Source organism: Protobothrops mucrosquamatus, unplaced genomic scaffold (genome assembly GCF_001527695.2).
Source record: "Protobothrops mucrosquamatus isolate PMUCROS unplaced genomic scaffold, P.Mucros_1.0 scaffold_201, whole genome shotgun sequence".
Taxonomy (NCBI): domain Eukaryota; kingdom Metazoa; phylum Chordata; class Lepidosauria; order Squamata; family Viperidae; genus Protobothrops; species Protobothrops mucrosquamatus.
This window is the reverse complement of record NW_015386277.1, coordinates 470,748-491,490: the sequence shown is the minus strand read 5'-3', so window position 1 is coordinate 491,490 and position 20,743 is coordinate 470,748. Positions and strand designations below refer to the sequence as shown.

At 36.2% G+C, this 20,743-nt stretch overlaps 1 protein-coding gene across 1 annotated transcript in view; it reads left to right on the top strand.

The window, feature by feature from the left end:
* The window catches only part of FHDC1 (FH2 domain containing 1), a 32,551-nt gene extending 12,591 nt beyond the window's left edge, over nt 1-19,960 (top strand). The window contains exons 4-11 of the mRNA XM_015825661.1: nt 6,440-6,525; nt 6,612-6,712; nt 8,354-8,424; nt 8,532-8,639; nt 9,567-9,637; nt 10,167-10,284; nt 14,192-14,356; nt 17,681-19,960. Coding sequence (XP_015681147.1) covers nt 6,440-6,525; nt 6,612-6,712; nt 8,354-8,424; nt 8,532-8,639; nt 9,567-9,637; nt 10,167-10,284; nt 14,192-14,356; nt 17,681-19,660 — 2,700 coding nt within the window. The 3' untranslated portion in view covers nt 19,661-19,960. The remainder of the gene's footprint in view (nt 1-6,439; nt 6,526-6,611; nt 6,713-8,353; nt 8,425-8,531; nt 8,640-9,566; nt 9,638-10,166; nt 10,285-14,191; nt 14,357-17,680) is intronic.
* The last annotated feature ends 783 nt before the right edge of the window (nt 19,961-20,743 follow it).

Below are 20,743 nucleotides of genomic sequence, written 5' to 3'. Positions count from 1 at the left end.
GTTTCACATTTAGTTTTGAAAAGACATTATGTGTTGAAGTACACATTAAGTAATCCTACTTAGAAGACTGGCTATGTGAGTGATAAAATAAAATGCAAGCAAAAGACTCCATCTGAGAAGAACAAGATACCGTCAGGACCATTTTAGGCCAAGAAAGTCTAGTTAAGGCAGGGATGTCAAACTGCCAGCCCGTGGGCCAGACACGTCATGTGGAAGCCGCGCCCACCCCATTGCTGGCAATGGCAAAACCGGCCCGATACGTTGCGCGACATCATGTGACATCGCGAGTTTGACATGCCTGACTTAAGGTATAGGAGTTTCAGATACAGAATGGGAAGACTGTTCTGAGCAGAAGAAAAAAAGTTTAAAAAGTTTCATAGACTTGTCAAGAAATGACCTTTTTTTAAAAAAAAAATGTAGCAGGGTTATAAATTCTGTATAAACCATAGTAAGGGACAACCAGCAATCTTCAAGGCCATGAACAGTAGTTACAAAACAGAAATGAATGGAATCTTTGAGATTTAGAAAAATGAAAAAGCAGTATAGTAGCCTTTCTTGTAAATGAGGTGAGGAGGAAGGGCTAGAACTGGAAATATTGCTAAGAAAGCTTGCTTTGAGGAATGAAGAGATATACGTTTCCCCATGGTATCATGGCAATGAAGATTCTCAGTTTCCCAATGGTAATTTCATTAGGACTCTCTCTCCTTACTTTTTAATAAAGAAAAGTTGAAACGTCCATATTTAATTTGAGATATAATAGAAACAGAAAAAAATTCTTTTACCATCAAATGAGACTAATATGGGAAGGAGAAAGCCAATGTGCAAAGAACAAGGATGAGAGAAAACTTCAATTTAGCAAGTCTGCAAGTAAATATGTATGGTGTCATGAATGTTTTTCTTTTAACTTAAAAATTAACATGCTTGAACTTGAACACATCATTGCAGACACATTAGAAATATGAAAGTATTCACATAAAAATTTCCCTTCAACAACACTTTGCTTTGATACAAACATATTTTTTTTAGTTAAAAATTGAGCAAAGTAAAAACTGGCATGTTAATAATCAATCTAAGGCTGCTATTGAGACTCCATATAGCATAAGGCAATTTTTAAATCTAAAGGAGGGGGAAAATCTTATGTTAACATTTAACTGTACAGTTTCTTCACACTTTGGAAGAAAGCAAGTTTTGTTTATAGCACCTCGCTCCTTGCCATAAATCTAACTAACAGTTTCAGATTTTGCCAGAATTTACTCATAAGATACAATAAATGCTTCTTCTTAAAAGACAAGTTTTGATCTAGTATTCTACAGGAAACAGGAATGTCTTTTAAAATATAGCATAAAGTCAGATATTAAAATATTTTCCCTCTTCCCATTTTAGGCTCAGGGTGGTGGCAAGGTCTTGACTGCCCTTTAAAGCACAGAAACGAAGAGTTAGGATAGGAAGGGTTACTAAAAAGTGGCCAAGCAGTTTCCATGGTGATTACATTTATGAACTCCTGTTTATGCACAATATTTAGTTTACATTGATATAGATTTTTCTCATTTAGAATAAGTCAGTGTATTTCCTGGTTTACAGCTTAAATCCTTGAAATATTTCCTATGTTTAAGTAGAAAGTTTGATTCTCTTGTTTCAAGTAGCTCTTCTGTACAGCATCTGCTCAAGTAACAAAGTCTCTTTCATTAGTGATCTGTGAAGTTGAGAATTGGGCACTCAATGGCTCTTCATCTCCCAGTGGTTTTAAGAAGTACTGAAATTAGCATACAAGAAACCTGGGAATGTTTAGAAGTCAAATACAATGGCTTGTATTTGCTACGATGCTAAGTGACGTGCACTATTTCAACAAAGGTTGCTAAATAAGCTAGAATCGGGTTTGCAGATGAGGAACATTGTTCTGGCTTGTCTGACCTATTCCTGATTTCTTCCCACTCTTTTTTATAGCTGTCTTGCATTATTAGATGATTAGAAGTTTGTTTGGATGCAAAATCAAACTAGACTGAGCTAGAAAATCTCAAACAAGTCATCTTTCTCATTTCAAACATTACACTAAATCACATTTGCAATAAATATACCTCTTACTTATGGTTATTATGATGTTTGAATCTGTCATTGGATTTACTCAGCAAATCATAGTGAAAACAAACCTTGTTTTGCCCAATATGTGAATTCAACCATATCAGTTGAACATGCTGAACTCCCACAGTTATTCTTCAGTCAATAGTAAAGAATATTAGTCCTGTAATACAGGGTATTAGTGAAACAAAAAGTTAGATTGTATTGTACTGAATAACATAACATAGAAATTCTCTGAAAGTGACATAATTTTATATTATTTAAGTAAGGTCCTATGGGCTGATTCACCCCTCCCTTTAGGCTACTATCTACCTTCCTGGCTGATCAATTTAATGTTTCAGTCATACTTTCTATGTTGAACAACATACAAAGTAAAAACTAGAAAAGAGTAGGATTACACTTTTCTGAATTCAGAAAGTACACAGAAAAATTTCTGTTTGAAAATCATTAAATTCTGCCTTGAATGTATTTTTATATCTTTAATGATGAATATGTTATATTCCAAAGACTTAACTTACATATTATATGTGTAATATGATTACAACTGTGGATGGTTTCAATGCTATTTCAATAAAATATGGATATTTATATGACGGTAGATGCTACATCAATATCAGTAGCTAAAAATGAAGTGCAAAGTTGTTTTGTGATCTAAGCAACATATTTGAAAAACTTCAGTGTTTTGCTGTAGTTTTATAAAGCAAATATGGATGTGACTTCAAAATCAAAACATAAACAGGAAAGGAAGTATTGCTGTAAGGTTGCTGCAGCTTTGAAAATATTTTAAAAATAATATTTAAAAGTATTAGATACATACTTTTTTGAATAAAGATTTTTTAGTATTGGCAATGAAGTATAGGCTCAATACAGTATTTAATTATTTAAATTCATTGACCACTCATTTTTAGTGGACTCTGAGCTGCGCACAAAACTAAAGTGTAACAACTGCTAAAAATATTAAAGAGACAGCCCTGGCTACCATGCTGTAAGTAACAAAATCCATGAAACAAAACACAGGCAATTAAACAAATAACAAAAGGTAACTAATGCCCTGGAAGCTTTTGCTTGACTGCGGCATGGTCATCTTGAAGTAGTTCTCTCTTTTTTCTTGTAACACACCAAATTGTCACAGCTTTAGAAATCCTCATTAGATGCACAAAGTGTATATAATGAGACTGGTTTGTGTGCAAGGAGCTGGAGATTAATGAAAATTGATAATATTTTGTTTCATGCCTGCACCTTACACCTTTTGAAATATCCTTGTTATGAAGGCACATGCTATGGTGAAAACAGTTTGTAAACCTTTTGGAACTATCCATAATCTATCAGGACTGTGACCTGCAATTTGATTAGAGCTTTATCTAAGCCCAATTAACAGTTAAAGAGAAGGTTAAACAAATAATACTCAAACATTGTAGTGTGTCATGTTTTCACTGATAGATTCACAATCTTTGTTGAAAAAAGTATATGAAGGCCTAGGTCAGGGGTCTGCAACCTTGACAACTTTAAGACTTGTGGACTTCAGCTCCCAGAATTCCTCAGCTAGCTGAGGAATTCTGGGAGCTGAAGTCCACAAGTTTTAAAGTTGTCAAGGTTGCAGATCACTGGCCTAGGATAATCAGCTCTCTTAGGGCAGTAAGTTGAGTCAACTGTTCTAATCAATGAGATATCAATCAAGTGTGATAGATTAATCCAAGGCCTCTGTCAATCCATTCTCAGGAAAATAGTACATAGATGGACAGAATAGAACACCTTCCCCAAATGGTCATCCAGCAAAATCACCCCACGTTCAATACTCTAAATCAGGGGTGTCAAACTCAATTTCATTGAGGGCCGCATCACCATTGCGGTTGCCCTCGGGGGGCAGGTGGGTGTGGCCAGGGTGGGTGCGGCCTACTGGGTGGGTGTGGATGGAGTGGGTATGGCCTACTGGATGGGCGGGGCCAGCTCTACATCATTCGTGTAAAGGGTGCCTGTGGGGGCCTGGGCAGGAGTGGGACAGATCTGAAGGTCTCTGGGAGAAGGGGGTGGGACCAGGGCAAGTGCCAAGGCATGGTCCACTGGAGGAGCCTCACTGTGAGGAGAGCGCCCCGCTGCCTGCCAAAACCCCTCCCCCAGAGCCCATCAAGCCGGATATGTGAAGTAAGTGAGGACCATTTGCTGGCCATTTCCAAGTGATGGTGCATTTCTTCATTCCTCACAAAGGGTGACACCTCCTCAGCATGCACCCAGGGGGCGGGGCTGACACTGCAGGGGCTGGTTTCTCGCTGTTTCCAGATGCCCTTGTGGAACTAAGACTGAATACGTTTCAGCATAGATGCCCACCACAAAATTGTACATTGGCTCCCGGCTGGCCTGGGCCAGGGCCAAGCAGCGGGGGCCGTCCCCTCACTGTTTCCAGAATGGCTTCGCGGGCCACATGAAACCACTTTGTGGGCCGAATCCGGCCCCGGGCCTTGTGTTTGACATGTCTGCTCTAAATAATCCTAGGGTTTTAGGCTGTGTAGGATACTTGTATATTATATGATATTAATGGCCACAAGGAAAACTCTGGAGTGGTGAGCATGACAGGTACCACTATTGTCTATAAACATGTTGTTACACATTTTAAATTTGCCAGAGACCAACAGGCCTTTGGAACAACACTCTGTGCCAGATGAGTTGAAAGTGAAATGTTTTGGCACTAATGACAAATATTATATTTGGAAGAAATTAAACATTGGCTTCCAACTAAAGAACTCACCTCAGCTATGAAGCATTGGGTTGTTTGGAACTTAAATGGCTCACAATCTTTGAGGTAACAGCAAATTCTACAAGGGAGCATCTAGATTAGTAAGCTGAAGCTTAAATGAATGTAAGTCATGTAATATGACAGCAGTCCTGAACACCCAAGTAAATATGTTACACAGTGGATGAAACAGAATACATTTCTCCTTTTGAAATGGCTGAATCAAATGTCTGATCTTAACCCAAATGAAATATAAATATTGTGGCATAACCCAAAAGCCATATTAAAATGAGTTAAAGCAATTCTGTGAAGAAGAATGGATCAAAATACCTCTAATTGCTAACCAGTGACAGGGATGATAGAAAGGATTGCAAACTTTCTCTCAACACTGTTGTCATTACAATTGTGATTTTATTTCACAAAAATGATAATTTTGTTTTTAGCAAGCACATTGTTTTTTACAGTGCCATGTATGTAGAGAATCTGTATACCCAGATGAGTCCCATAAATACTTACACATAATATGTTTTCATTCATTTACATAATATGTGGGAGTGATTTTGTTATTGTCTCTGTGGCATAGTAATTGTTAATTGCTGCAGCATTTTTTTAATGTGCTTAAATTTAGAAATATCTTTTAAGCCACATAGTCCTCTTCAATCTGATGCTGTTTAAATGTTTGAATTACAAATCCCATTATTTGTAATACATTTCAGGCAAATACTGTGGTGTACGACAGATCTTCCCTTAAATGGCTAGCAATATTGAGCAAAGCCACCTGCAAATTGTGGAATTTTATTTGGTTTAAAAATAGTTTTCTCTTCATGTTAAACCCACCCTTAGACTCTAAACTATGTCAAGGGAAAGAAGTCTTCAATGAAAGAAACATCTCATTTGAATAGAGGCCAAGAATTGCCCTCCTAAAGGAGAAACATAGAGAAAGAAATGAGACACAACTTGTTTTTTAATTATTTATGTGCTAATGAGTTGGCAAGCTGTCATGCTATTTCATAGCATTGAATGCTGCTAACCTCCAGGTGTATGTACATTATTCTGTATTTGGGTGAAGAATTTGAAGACTTCTCTATATCTGATCTTACTAGGCCGAATTTTTCAGTGATTATAAAAAGCCAAATTAACTTATTTACTGTGAAAAATCAGGCTGTGTTTTTTCTTAGAAGGATATTTGCTTATTGACATGTTTTGAACTTTCACACAATATTTTCATTATTTGGAGACATAAGACTGGGGAAGTTAGTTTAATTGTCATAGATAATATTGGGGAATGCTATCATGATTTGCAAAAATATTAAACAATTAGATGTTACAGCAAAGGGTAGAAAGCAATAATTGGATACATCACCTCTTTTTTCTGTCTTGGAAACTTATTGACAAAAAATGTAGTCATGGTATAATTTATTTTCTCTTTAATAATAGATGAGAAATTTAGAGGACTTTAGATAATAGTATCTCATAACATCTTTTCTAATCTGAACATTATTATATAGTGTGGATATGGAATATATAGTATTTTCATATTAACCTTGAAATATTTTTTACTGTGGTGAACTCTTAAATGTACTCTTTAACATCTTGCTTTTGATTGATTTATCTTCTTTATTCCCCCCCTTCCAGGTAAAGAAGTTAAAGGATTTCAGTGGCGATCTATCAAAACTTTGTCAAGCAGATTCATTTATGTATATGCTAATCCAGGTGCCAAAGTAAGGAAATGTTGGGTTTTTGTTATTCACACTAAATTCAATATTTCTTGCATCACAATTTTAAAGCTTATTTTGTTTATTTTCAGCTATTCCCTGCGCATTGAAGCAATGGTGTTAAAAAAAGAATTTTCTCCATCATGTACTTCACTGCAGAAAAACATGACAATTATAAAAATGGCTACAAAGGGTAATTAAACATGCTGCAGCATGCATTAGGATCTTGTTTTTCTTAGCAGGTTAATCAACTAACTAGAGAGATGAGATCTGGAATTTCAGGTACCTATTAGCTATTTAAAGAAGGAAGCTAGCTCTGACACATTCCATAAGGGTGTGTGTTGCCATGTACATATGTTATCAATCAAGTGTGAATGTTGGTGTATAACAATTTTGATGTATTCTGAATTTGGTAGAATCATTTTCCATTTTTTCTTTTTTTCTATTTTCCTGTATTTGTATTCTGATTTTGCTTTTCTTAACATCATATAATTTTCAGTCTTTTTCCACAGCATAACAGTGACTTTTTTTAGCTTTATTAAATCTTGGGAACAGCACAGATCCACATTCATTTTTCCTTTATACATTATTCATTGTTACAATGCTATTATGACTGAGTAATGGTGCTTAATTTATTGAATGAAAATCATTACATTGTGCAGATAGGTAGTCATTGATTTTAGACTAATACTTAGCTACAGTACATTTAGTCATGGTTTATTGAATAACTTTATGATATGGCCTCCTAGTGCTGATAGTAAATAACTTAAAAGAAGCTGGATTCCCAAACAGCTAAACTATAGTTTGCAAATCACCATGATTGCAAAATCTTGTGCTACATAAATCACAGTATGAATTAGAAAAATATATGAAACCACCCATTGATTCTTAATATCTAATCATGTTGCATTTCTCTTATCTCAGCTGTTGATTGGTAAAATACTTACTCTGCCTTAAATCTATTATGCTATTTAGACATTTATTGGCCTAAGGAATGATGCTGTCTGTCCATTAGCCATCCAGAAACATCTAAATGCATAGGGGTTCCTAAGGTTACTCTACTTAATCAGCCTCTGGCAATTTCCAATATATTGGTCTTCCAGCTGCATAATATGTAATTTCATTCAGAGCAGACCTTTCTCACTAGCTTTAGCCCTCTTGAACTAAAAGGACTATGGTGTGTCATAAATATATTTTTCCTTCTGCATATCCCTTCCTACGTGGAATTCATTGTAGGCCAGACTGATGAACATTGTTTTAGGGAAATAAATGTTTAATCTAGGGAAATAAATTAATCTTCTAGGTGTTGTTTTCACACATCTACATAAAAGGAGCATTTGCACAAATTCAGACAGATTCAAATAAAATATCAAAATGAAGTTGAGTTCCCTGTTTCCTTTCCAAAGAATGTTCCAAGCCCCCCCATCCACCCCCAAATTCTCATAATTAGAAGACCCTATTAAATGGCATAAGTTGTAGCAAAAAAGATGGAGCCTAAAAGTTTTGCTTTGCTTGTCCGCTGTGCGTAGGTCCATTTTATAGAGTACAGTCTCAGAGTTCAGAAAAAAAGAAAACCTATTAGCAAAAGATGGACCAAGGCAGCTGATAAGGTTTTCCTTAGCTTCAGCTAAAATGTGCTTACTTCTTTATTACATTTATTTTTGCCAATAATTAGATTTATATCCTCTCCCTAAATTAGCGTTAAACTTTTACTTTTAGCCTAGCTTCCTCTAAGAAAAATAAGATAAATTGAATGTGCAAAATATTGAAATATATTTTTTTTGCCTCCTAAACAAATGCCCATTGGATAATATTTCTTGTGTCTTTTTTCCAGAGCTGATGTGCTGTGAAGAGCTGCATGCCATATTGCACTTGGTCCTTCAGGCTGGGAATATTATGAATGCAGTAAGTGGATTAGCCTCTTTGCAGATGGCGAGTAGGGCAAAGAATGTCAAGCCTTGTGGATTGACCTCCCATATCTCTTCTGCCTCCCCCTTCACTCTTCTGCATAGGGAGGCTGTGCTGGCAATGCAGTTGGCTTCAAGCTATCCTCATTACTCAAGTTGGCAGATACAAAAGCAAACAAGCCTGGGATGAATCTGCTTCATTTTGTTGCTTTGGTATGTAAATTGCCATTTCTGAGATAACAGTCTATAGACATCTAAGCAGAAGGAATAGGTAATGGATGGGATATTATGGGACAGATAAGGGCTGCAAAATTGAGGAGCAAATTGTTTTTCCTAACCCTTGCTTAATTTGCAATGTTCCTGAGAATCTAAAATTTAGCATTTGTTTTGGTGATTTTGTTAATATTTCCCTGCACGCTGGTTTAACAGCTAATTTGAAGTGTCCAGAGAGAGGGCAAAAAAGAGATTAAGCAGGAAATGTTGTACAGATAGTCCTCAATTTACAGCAGTTCATTTAGTGACCGTTTGAAGTTACAATGGCACTGAAAAAAGCGACTTACGACATTTTTCATACTTACAACCATTGCAGCATCCTCATAGTCACGTGATCAAAATTCAGATGCTTGGCAACTGAGTCATATTTATAATGATTGCAGTGTCCCAGGGTCATGTGATCACCTTTTGAGACCTTCTGATGAGCAAAGTCAATGGGGAAGCCAGGTTCACTTTAACAACCGTATTACTAACTTAACAACTGCAGTGATTCACTTAATAACTGTTGAAAGAAAGGTCTTAAAATGGGGCAAAATTCACTTAACGACTGTCTTATCAACAGTAATTTTGGGCTTAATTGTGATCATAAGTCAAGGACTATCTGTATTAGTTTTCAGAAAAGGCACTGGTATGTTGCCTTTATCTAATGGCCTTTCCTACTGCAATTTGATTGTATTCAGTGGTAGACTGTTACTCAGTCATTCTAAAAATGTCCACAATTAAGATAGAAACATACCAGTTTTCTTAAATGAGTTTTTGAAAAACATGGTCCATAGGTTTAAAGCAGAAACCTCTTAATTGCTCTGGGGAAAAATACACATTGATTGCTATTGAATTAAATGTTACTGGGATTTTTGTTTGTTTCAGGAAGCCCAAAAGAAAGATAAGGTTCTTCTAACCTTTTCAGAAAAATTGCACCATGTTCATGAGGCAGCAAGGTAAATAAGAAAACTGTAAACATCGGGTTATTCTCTTCACAGAGAACATAAATTGGTATGCAGAGTTTGGGCATGAAAACTGAGATTTAAGGAAATATTTACTATAGACTGTTTTCATTTTCATAGCAAAAAAAATGATGAATGCAGCTTTCCTGTTTAGAAGTTGAATTCAGGAATATTTAAAGGGGCTTTTCATGGCAATTAACTTACTAAATTTTATTGGGTTATACATATTAATCAATTGACTGCATTGATTAAAGTTACGTTTAATGTTGCAATCATATTATTTAACATCTTGCCACCATTGTATCCTTCCACTTAAGAACCAGAATTGTAACACTCATATTGCATTAATGCAAATACTTTGACTTCTGTTGTGAACGTCATGGTTCAACAATGTTGGCTGATGATTTGCTTAGACTCTGTTCACTAATATGTCCCATTAGCAAATACCATGTTTTAAGTTGTCCACATTTCAATGGGGAAATGCTCTTTTTCAAGGTAGATTGAGATTGCTGTTTCTCTGCAGGATATCCGTAGAAAGTATTGAAACTGAACTTCATTCCCTGTCATCAAAGACAAAATCTCTAAAGGATAGTATTCGCCGGGACACAGAACTCTTTCGGCAGATGGAAGGATTCCTTCAGGTTTGTCACAGATTCTTGATATGTCTGTTTATTATACATTTATATATTGAGCTGCATAATTTAAATTCAGTTAGTGTGCTTACTAGATAATAAACCCCTTGTTTCTCTTAGAAACCCTTTTCAGTGGTACTCTTGCTAAAATTATGTAGGTATTTTAAGGGGTTGCTTTTCATAGTCAAAGCAACATAATTTGTTGTCCTGAAAAGAGTATGGTGTGTGAAATGGTTTTGTCAAGTGCCTATTATTTAAGCAGTGCTAACTGGTTGATCAATGGTATTTCCTGCCCACCCACTTTCCTCTGCTTGCGGAAAAAATAACGCTTTAAAAAGGTTTCTTTTCTTAACAAATATTACCACTTCAGTATGGAAGCTTATGTTTGTGCATTTTTCAGTAGCTTTGAGGTGATATAGTCTGAAATTCAGTACAAACATTTAATTGCACCACTGTTTCAATTTGATGAAAGCCAAGTAGTATAATGCTTAAGGCAATTGAACCTATCCGTTTGCTCTTATGCTGGTGATCAAAGCATTCTTTCCTACAATCTCAGATTTTATTTGTTAAAAATTCTTCCATTATAGACAATCCTGGTTTTTAAAAGTCTGTTAAGTATTTTATTCATTATTTCTATAGAAAGGATAGAATAGTTGAATAACAGGAATTAGTGTCTTATTAGTTTTGTAAATTAGTAATTAGAATAATGCTACCCTAATGTGTCTCAGGTAAGATGTTGCATTTTTTAATATTCATTAGTATACTCTGATCAGTCTGATATCCAACTGGATTTTATAAACTCAAATATTTTTACAATTGATGTCATACTTCTCAGATTAGTCTTATAGAATGAGGCTTTCTAAGATAAAGAATGAATTTACTTCTAGGAGAATGAAGAACTGATTTTAGTCTACAACTTATTTTTATGAATACTTTGTTTTTCTGATTTATGGGTAATATCTGCTAAAACTGATTAGCTTTTGTATTGGATAGGTTTGACTCTTGTGTGTCTTTTCTGTCCTTCAAAATAATCTTTTGTCCCATGGGAACGAAAGAGATCGGCTGTTCCCGAGACTAGGGACTGGGTGTAGCATAAAAAGCCCACCAAATAATCATATTGGGGAACATAGTTGCTTGCATAGCTTTTGTGGGTGGGACATTTAACTTTGTATTGGAAAATTGTTACTTGTGTATCCAGACTTGATTTCATTCTTGACCGTGCCGATATTTTGTAATTAATAAACATGTTCTTTGAGGAATTTGCAAGCCTCTGAGTTCTGCTTTATTTGTCTCTGTCTGTCGGAACCATGACAGGAGGTTATGCAACAGTCGTAACTTTGAGAACAGGTCATATCTAACTTTTTCTGAGGCTGTCATTATTTGAATGATCATTAATGAATGGTTGTAAGTCAAAGACCACCTGTAGTTAATTGAAACACCCATACTTAGACATTCTGTTTGGGCAGGTCCATTAAGAGGCCTATATTCACATGTCTTGGGTGGTGTTTACATTATGTTAGTTATACATAACACATTAAATAAATATACACATTAAGTAAAGATTCTGAAAGTATTCTATTTCTAAATAATAGGAGAAAGTAAAATTTTAAAAGTTTGACAATACTTATTAGTATAGAGTAGATAAATGGGAAGTTATTTAGAGTGAAGTTTGATTTTATCAGATTAATGGTTTGCAACCTTCCCTGCTTCCCTTTGCCAAGAAACAGTCAATTGGGAAAGCTGGATTCATTTAACCACTGCAGTAAAAATGGTCATAAAATTGGGTCCCTAAACTATAATTTCACTAGATACATGAGATCTTAATTAAGACAAAAGCTTTAAGTAGGTATTATTATCTATATCTGAACATTGTAAGCAACAAATGCAATTATATGAAGGACAGAAAAGATACATAAGTGTCCAAACCAACACTTTATTGTTTAGCCTTTGAATATTAGCTATCATAGTTTACATTAATGACAGCTGCCAATTGTACTTCATTGGTACACTCCTGTACTTCATTGGTAACAGTTAATACTACAAATGATTTTGTATCACCTATTCAGTATTGAGAAATATTTAAGTTTTCCTAATGTCCTTGTTAATCTTTTGCTGGCATCCTGAGTTTGAAGTGTAGCTGATTAAGAACTTGATCCCTAAACTGTCTTTGCAAAGCCCCTTCTTTGTCCACGCAAAAGTGTGAATCACTAATTCAGGCAAAGCAAGGGGAATCTAGTCTCTTTATAAGGCACAGAAAGAAACGAGGCATGCTTTATATTCAGTATATGTAATATGTCAGAAAGCAAGCGATCAAACAGTAAAGGAGATTGATTACACGTGAGACTTGAACAATAGAAAATGTTGATTCTAGATAACATTCCACAGCAAATTTATGCGTTACATTATTCTTTCCTAGCCGACTTTATATCTTTCTTAAAATTTGCAAGTGTATTCAAGGACTTTCAGAATACACTATTTATTGTTTAGTATTGAAAAGACAAGTTTTCGCATACAAAAATAGCCTTGACCTAGAGGAAAAATACATGTTTTCCTGAAGTTAAAAAGAGGCCTTGACTGCCATGTTAAAGGTGCTAATATCATCTTTTAAAATGCTAATACTAAAGCAAATATTTAAAACAACACACATATAATTGCCATATTAATTTTAATTAGACTAATTCCAGGTTTCAGCCTCCCTTTATTTTAAAAATGCATCTAATATAATCTTTTCTAAAAAATGCTGAATGAATCTGATTTAAAAATCTCATTATTACTCATAAACAACTTGTCTAATAAGAAAGGTAGAACCAATTTTCATACTCCTTCTTTAGGTTATCTTCATAACTCTTTGCTGATTGAAATAGCTTTTTTTCCTTTTTGTATAACAGATGAATTTAAGATAATCTACCTTACTTAGAATAGCATTTACTATCTCCATGCCTTTTAACCTTCAGGCTTTCTCTTTCATTTTGTAAGCGAACTCATCAGGAAAATAAAGCTTAATACGTGTCTGGCACTGACATCCCTTTTTTTTAAAGAATGCTTTTTTAGGGAATGAATGGAAGTTCTGAAGGCATCTCCTTTGTTTCTGTTGCATGTTTTTTAAACAGAAAAAAAATAAAAGGAATTGGAAAAATTTCAGTTTAATTTTCTTGAAATGCATGATTGCAGCCTCTTACCTTGATCAAATATTTGTTACTGGTTATTTGTTAAACTGGATTTGAGTTTGAAACTCAGTGGTCCAAAGGGCTATATTAATTACAAGAACATATGCTGAGGCTCTTGATACACATAAGTGGATTTTATCTGTTTATAATTTCAGATGAGATTTCATAGTTGAGTCTTCTGCATCATTGTAGATAAAATGAAATATGTGGCAGAAAATAATGAGCATGTACTGTATTCCTCTCCTTTCATAGATATATATTCTGTAATGGAATACTAATGCTTTCGATCAATAATCAACATTCTTTATATGGCAAGAGATATTTATTGCTTATTTCACAAGTGCTTAGGGTTTTTGCCCTTTCTCATCATTTCACTGAATGAAAGCAGCTCTTTGGGGATCTACATTTTGTGAAGAGAGGTATAATGTATTTGATTTATTTCTGAATGATGAATGCTGTTGGCATAATTATTGCCCATGAAGTGCCCACTCGTTCTACTACTGTTTTGTATAAACTTGTATTGTAAGGTTTGTGCCATACTTTAAAAAAAACCCTGCAATACCTGTTTGACTGGAAGGATAAAAAGTTGTATATAGACCAAGGTGAGCACAGCAACTGTTGTGCCAGTGCTATAGTCTACAGTCTCTTGCTACAGATGACACTTTGGATTTCTGAAATTAGCAACTGCATGCATAGCATGTAAGAAATAATCATTCATCAATCTCTATGTATTTTACTTTCATTTAAAGTTTGCTGTTAAAGAATTAAAAGAACTCGACCATTGGAAACGAGATCTGATGAAAGAAGCACACGCCCTTATAGACTTTTTGTGTGAAGACAAAGAAACTATGAAACTGGAGGAATGCTTTCAGATCTTTCGAGATTTTTGTTTAAGATTCAACAAAGCTGTTAAGGTAACAACAACTCCAAAACTCAGAAATATCTATTGGCCTTAAGCGATAAAGTTGCTTTATTACTATTAATATTGTGATTTGATCCATTGAGTCAAATAATGCATGACACCCTTTGGGGCTACCAGGGAGCCATGTTCTCTGTTCTCTCATCCCTGTTTGCCTGCCCTCTGCTGATTTTCCAGAGTTGTACTTCTTACCCTTGCCAAATTCCTGAAAGAGCTATTTCTGCAAAACTCAAGATCATAAAGTTCTTGGAGTACACAATTACATATATGTCCATATAAATATGTGCGGCTGTGATTATGGTTCTTGACAAAGCTCCTCAGATGCACTGGAATAATGTGTATTTTATAAATCTTTGTTACCCTTTATTCATTTATTACTTTATAGTGCCACCCAATCATGAAGATCATAACTCAGATAAAAACATCTTTTTTTAAAAAAAAATAAAACATATTGCACATGAGACAAGTTCATCCATCCAAAGCAGTGAAAAAAGCCCAGACAATCTTTGCCTGAAATGGTATAGGGTTTCCTCCAAAGTCCCTTCCAACTCTGTTATTCTGTTATTCAATCACAAAACTCCCTACCTAGTTCCTGGAAGAAAAGCCAGGGATTCATGGCTTTCCGAAAGGCAAGTAGGATTGTGGCCATCTGGCTGTCTTGGTTGAAGCTGTGCCTTGCAGTAGGTGTAGCAGTAAACAAGGCATGTCTTCTGGCAAGATGGGACTCTTATGCGATGGGATCTAGAGCATACCAGCCTTATCAAATCTTATCCATCAGGCAGAAGTAATTGGAAAAAGGCTTTGTAGGTCACAATCAGCACCTTAAAACACATGCTGGAAGTATACGATAACCAGAAGTTCATGGAATATTATATGGACATGACTTGAGTAAGACCTTGTGGTCCAGGAATGGACATAACTGGCATACAAGATAAATTTGTGCAAAGGTTTTCAAAACTATGCTATTGCCTGTTCTTCAAGCAGGAGCCATATTTTAAGGACCCAAAGGTGCTTTTTTTTCAGGAGGCAACTGGACTTTCTTGTGTTTCTTTTGAAGACGTCTCACTTCTCATCTAAGAAGCTTCTTCAGCTCTGACTAGATGGTGGGGAGTGGAAGGATTTATATTGCTTGCAGACAGATGATCATTTGCATTTCTTTAGAGAGTCATTGAAACCATTTTGGAGGTTTACCTGTGTCCTGAGGGTCACCTGAGAAGTGCAAATATGTGTGGAGCCTTCTGGCTGCAGGATGTTTTCTACCCTGTGTCTCTAAAGGAATGCAAATGATCATCTGTCTGCAAGCAGTATAAATCCTTCCACTCCCCAGCATCTAGTCAGAACTGAAGAAGCTTCTTGGATGAGAAGCGAAACGTCTTCAAAAGAAGCACAAGAAAGTCCAGTTGCCTTCTGAAAAAAAAAGCATCTTTGGGACAACCATACCTGGATGACTGAGAATCTCCATAGACATATTTTAAGGAGAACCCCAGATTGCACTTTAGATCTGTCTAGGGCAGTATAACCCCATCCAGAATCAAAATTAGAAATTCTTTACATCCAGGTGGTCCTAAAATCATAATTCACTCAGTTTTGCTGGGGTTGAACTTGAGACTGCTTTCCCCTATCTAGATTCCCATGATCTCAAGTCACTGAGATGTAAGTTTAGAGGCATTGCTTGAATGGCCAAGCATTTAAATGTATTACTGGGAATTTATATGTATTGCTGATAATACACAATCACTTACCAATACCTGGGCAGGTGTTGGAACATTCTAGAGCAGTGTTTCTCAACCTTGACAATTTTAAGGCATGTGGACTTCAACTCCCAGAATTCCACAGCCAGCATTGCTGGCTGTGGAATTCTGGGAGTTGAAGTCCACATGCCTTAAAATTGTCAAGGTTGAGAAACACTGTTCTAGAGTTTATAGAAATTTGTTTGGTGGTAGTCCTGCAAAAGGTGGCTGGGCATATTTCCTGCTGAACCCCATTTGTTTATTCTTGACCTCCAGAGCAGTAACACATTCACCTTTGAGCTCCTTGTTCCATCAAGTTTGTTTAAATTATAATTTTATTTTATTTACTTTGTTTCATTGTTACTCATGAACTTTCATGGTATGCAGGAAGATTGGTTGTGGCTATTCAGCCTTTGGCCTTAGGGTCCTGTCAGCACTGCAGGAATAATATAAATATATTTTTGGGCTGCCCAAGTCCTAATGACTTTGAGCAGCTTACAATTAAATGTTCCTCTTCTAACTGACTGCACTGAGGACCCTGCTACCTTAGTTTTCCTTCATGTAAAGGGCTTGTCTGAAATATTTCCTCAAGGTGTCTTGGAGAAGGAGGCTTATACCCTATTTATCTCAGCTTTTCATTGATTAGGCCTTCTTCCTGTCCTTCAAGGACCTTTTGTCCTCTACAGCCACACTGTGTAGGTCAGGGGTAGTCAACCTTGGGTCTTTTATGACTCATGGACTTCAACTCCTAGCTGGCTCAGGAATTCTGGGAGTTGAAGTCCACGAGTCATAAAAGACCCAAGGTTGACTACCCCTGGTGTAGGTTATATCAGACAGCTCTGTAGCAGTCCAGTACAAAAACAATCAAGATAGCACAAAATATGCCCCTTTTCTGTACCTGATGCTACAGATATACTCAGATGTTTTTATAAACTCTAGAAGATTTTAAATGTGCAAATATGTAATCACATGTGTGGATGCCCAGATGACCGCTACTAAACCTGCACATACATGAAAATTACCAATTCTTTCCAATCTGGTTTGTGTGAAATGTAAATGATTGCAATGATGGTTTTCATTACAGAAAACTCAATTTTTTTAAAAAGGCAAGAAGATTTATAAAAGAAAACAATATGGGGATAATGCTAAATATACTGAGGTATATTTACCTCAGTAAATATATCTTGTACTTAAAATGCGTTCACATTCATAGAAATCTTATTCAAATCTGGACATGAATTTTACTGTTTCCTTTGAATGGTTTGCTTATGTTTTCCTAATATATTGAATTACAACTTTAGAATTTTGGACAATATTATGACTGAGTTGATTATTTAAAGAATGTTTGAGCGTAATGGAATAAAATTTGAGGAGCATATAATAACCCACTTGCAGTTAGGCCTAAGTATTTGCAATGAAACATCAACAAAATATTTATTACTCCATTTTATATTCTGATAGGAAATTATTACAGTACTACTTTGTTTAAAAATATAGATGGGGGACAGATAAGGAGGATTAATATAAAGGCAAATTTAATGTAAATAAGTATTTAATTCCATGATTATAAATATGTATTTTCTGAACAGGAAAACAAAGAAAGAGAGGCTCAACAACTTCAGCAACTACAGCGACTTAAAGAGCTGGAGGACAAACGCCGGTCGTGGGTTGTTGGGGATATCAGTGCTTTTGGCAGGAGCAGTAGTGAAAATGATGTTGGTACACTAACAAAGCGAGGACTTGAAGAATTCTTACCCTTTTTGCAACAAAGACCCCAAAGTCCTTCATACAGAAATACCAGCACAAGACGTTCTCGTCATTCCTTGGGCGTGACTGCAGAAAGAGAACTCTTTACTTTCCTGGGTACCTCAAAAGGAGAAGATCCGAACAAGTTTAACAGTCTCCCTCGTGAACATCCTTGTCCAACAAGACCAAATGTAGCATGGTCAGAAAGTAAGGAGCCTGTGGATGTCCGCTTCACTCATTTGCATTTAGACCAAGGTTCCAAACACAAGGAGTACAGTTACCAGTTTTTCACATCTCAGGTTCAACATGTAGAAGATACTTCCCATGATAACCTCTATAGCAATCAAGAGAGGTCAAATGATGAGAAGTATAGGTTCAATGTGCCTTGTATGGAATCCAGTGATGCAGTTTCTTGGGACCCATCTATGGAAGAACATGAACACATTCCTGGACTGTGTAAGTTTGACTCTCACGAAACAAATTATATAGAGGATTCATCTCCAATTCATTTTGTGGCTGGAATGCAAGGCTTAGATGCTCAGGATGATCCAGCCTTACACTCTCCTGGCATAACAGGAAATCCATCCAATAGAGAAAAGACTAATTATAAAACTGAGCATTCTGCCAAAATGATGAGTTATGTTAATGAAGCTCTGGAACCTGATAATGATAGCCCCATATCTTCAGATGGTAGTATTTCAGGAACTAAAACTCAAGGACCAGTTTTCTTTGAATCAGATTTTGAATGTTCATTGACACTTGATCTCTCAGAAGAAAGCAGTCCAAAGCCAGGTGGCAATAAAATAGATAACAAAAATGGTGCTAACTCCTCTTATATGAATGATCTGCAGACTGGTGACAATGCCATCTTTTCTAATGATAAATCTGACTGTAGCAATAAGCCTAGTTTTCCAAAGGAAAAATCGGTAAGGAGCAAAGATGCATTGGGACCAAAGAGAAATTCTTTGAAAGAAAAAACTTCAGGTAATACAAAATCCAGCACTGCCTCTCCAAATCATCCCAGACCCGTGAGAACTCTGAATTCATCAGAGAATGCAAGCATGAGAAAAGTTGTACCCATTTCTAGGTCCACTAAACCAGCATCTCCTAGTTGCCCCAAAAAACCAGAGGCTAAGCCTGCATCTCGAGACACGGCTGTAGTTGAAACACGTCTGTCACGTCGTAACTCCGTCCGGGGTATTGTAGACGCAGCGCCAAAACCTCAATATCGGCAGAGTATATCGGTAGAAGAGCCAAAATTTCAGCATGGAACTTCAAATTCAAGCAGTGGCCATTTTGAGAAGGAGCCGCTTCAGCCTAAAGGCTCTTTCAAAAAGCCAAGCTGCAAACCAGTCAGATATGTTCCCAAGTCAAAAAATGATGAAACAAAAATGTGCCGCTCCTTGACCAAATCTCAGGGCCCTGTAGATGCTAACAAAAGCACATCTGTCATAGCTCCCAAGGCACCCGCTCCTGTTCCGAGTTTTGCAAGAAATACAGTGGCCTCTTCTTCAAAATGTGCAAAGGTGGATTTGCCCTCCCCTTCTAGAGCTCCACCTCTCACAAGGTCTTTGTCTCAAAGACTACCTCGAATGAAAGTAGCAGCAGCATCTGATGATTCTAATCCAAAGGAAAATGGCGGAGGCACACTGAAAAGAGCCAACAGTGCTAAGATTATCAAAAGAAACACTGACAACAGTGAGCTTCTAAGTGTTAAAGCAGAGTCTGTGCCGAGGGAGCAAATAATAACGGAAAAATCAGGATCCCTTAAATGCAAAGATGGGAGTCAAAGTACAATTGGGAAACTATTGAATCACTTCTAAAACATAAATGCATTTGTATCATTTGGCAATATAGAATGTGAAAACCAGGTTTCTCAGTGCTGACTATTATTGTTATGAAAGATTCTAAACAGTAATGCTGTATTTTGTTATTCAATAGAAACTTAAGGTACCTTATGCAAATCTGAGGGATGCCTGAATTGAATGTATTTCAAAACTACTGTGATGGAATAGCTGTAACTAAGATCCCTTGTCTTGGGGAGATAGTACCTCTTCAGGAATTTTGCATGCTAAAACCGATTTCCTCAACTTAGTGTTCTGCCAGACAAGACCTCATCTCCAAGTTAGCTGGCTTGAGATGAGATGAACTAAAGTTAATTACATGTAAAAAAATATTGCAAAGTTGGGGAAGATTGTGTTAACAAATGCTTTTATGCAATGAAAGGAAAGGAATTCAGAATTAGGAATTATGGCCAGTTGTTGTATTGTCACTGCTTTTCTGAGAATGCAGTCCTGAACTTTTTTTTTTTTTTTTTGCAAAAAGCATGAACAATAGACATAGATCATTTTAAACACTTGGGTTCAAGAATAACTGTGTCTGTTGCAGAGTCCATTGCTGGCAATTGGACACATGGAATTTCTGGCCTACTAAATTATAAAAATGGAACACTGCTGGCTTTGGAAGGGGTGTGACCGTAACCTCATCTAAAGAATATACAGCATGTCTTCAGTTATATGTGTGTCTTTTAGAAGGAGGGAAACGTCTGCTGGGCAGAATTTTTATTCTCCGTGAGTGTAACTGAGCTGCATTGCATGTAGAAATACTGTAGAATTCTAAAAGGAATGATTGGTGTTGGAATTAGTTGGGTTAGCTGGAAGCCATGGCTCTCAGAAACCACAAGTAGTACTGTAGTTAGAAAAAAAATGTTTATGGTTGATTTGGCTTGTCTCAGTCATGTGCAAACTTGCCAGCTTTAGGTATACATAAGTGCCATGTTTGTGATACCTATCACAAATGCTGCAGCTTGAAATCTGCAAGGGATGGTAACCTTTTGCAGAGCACTTTTCTTATCAATTCTGGTTTCCATTGATTTTTAATTATGCCACTTACTTGAATTGCTGCTC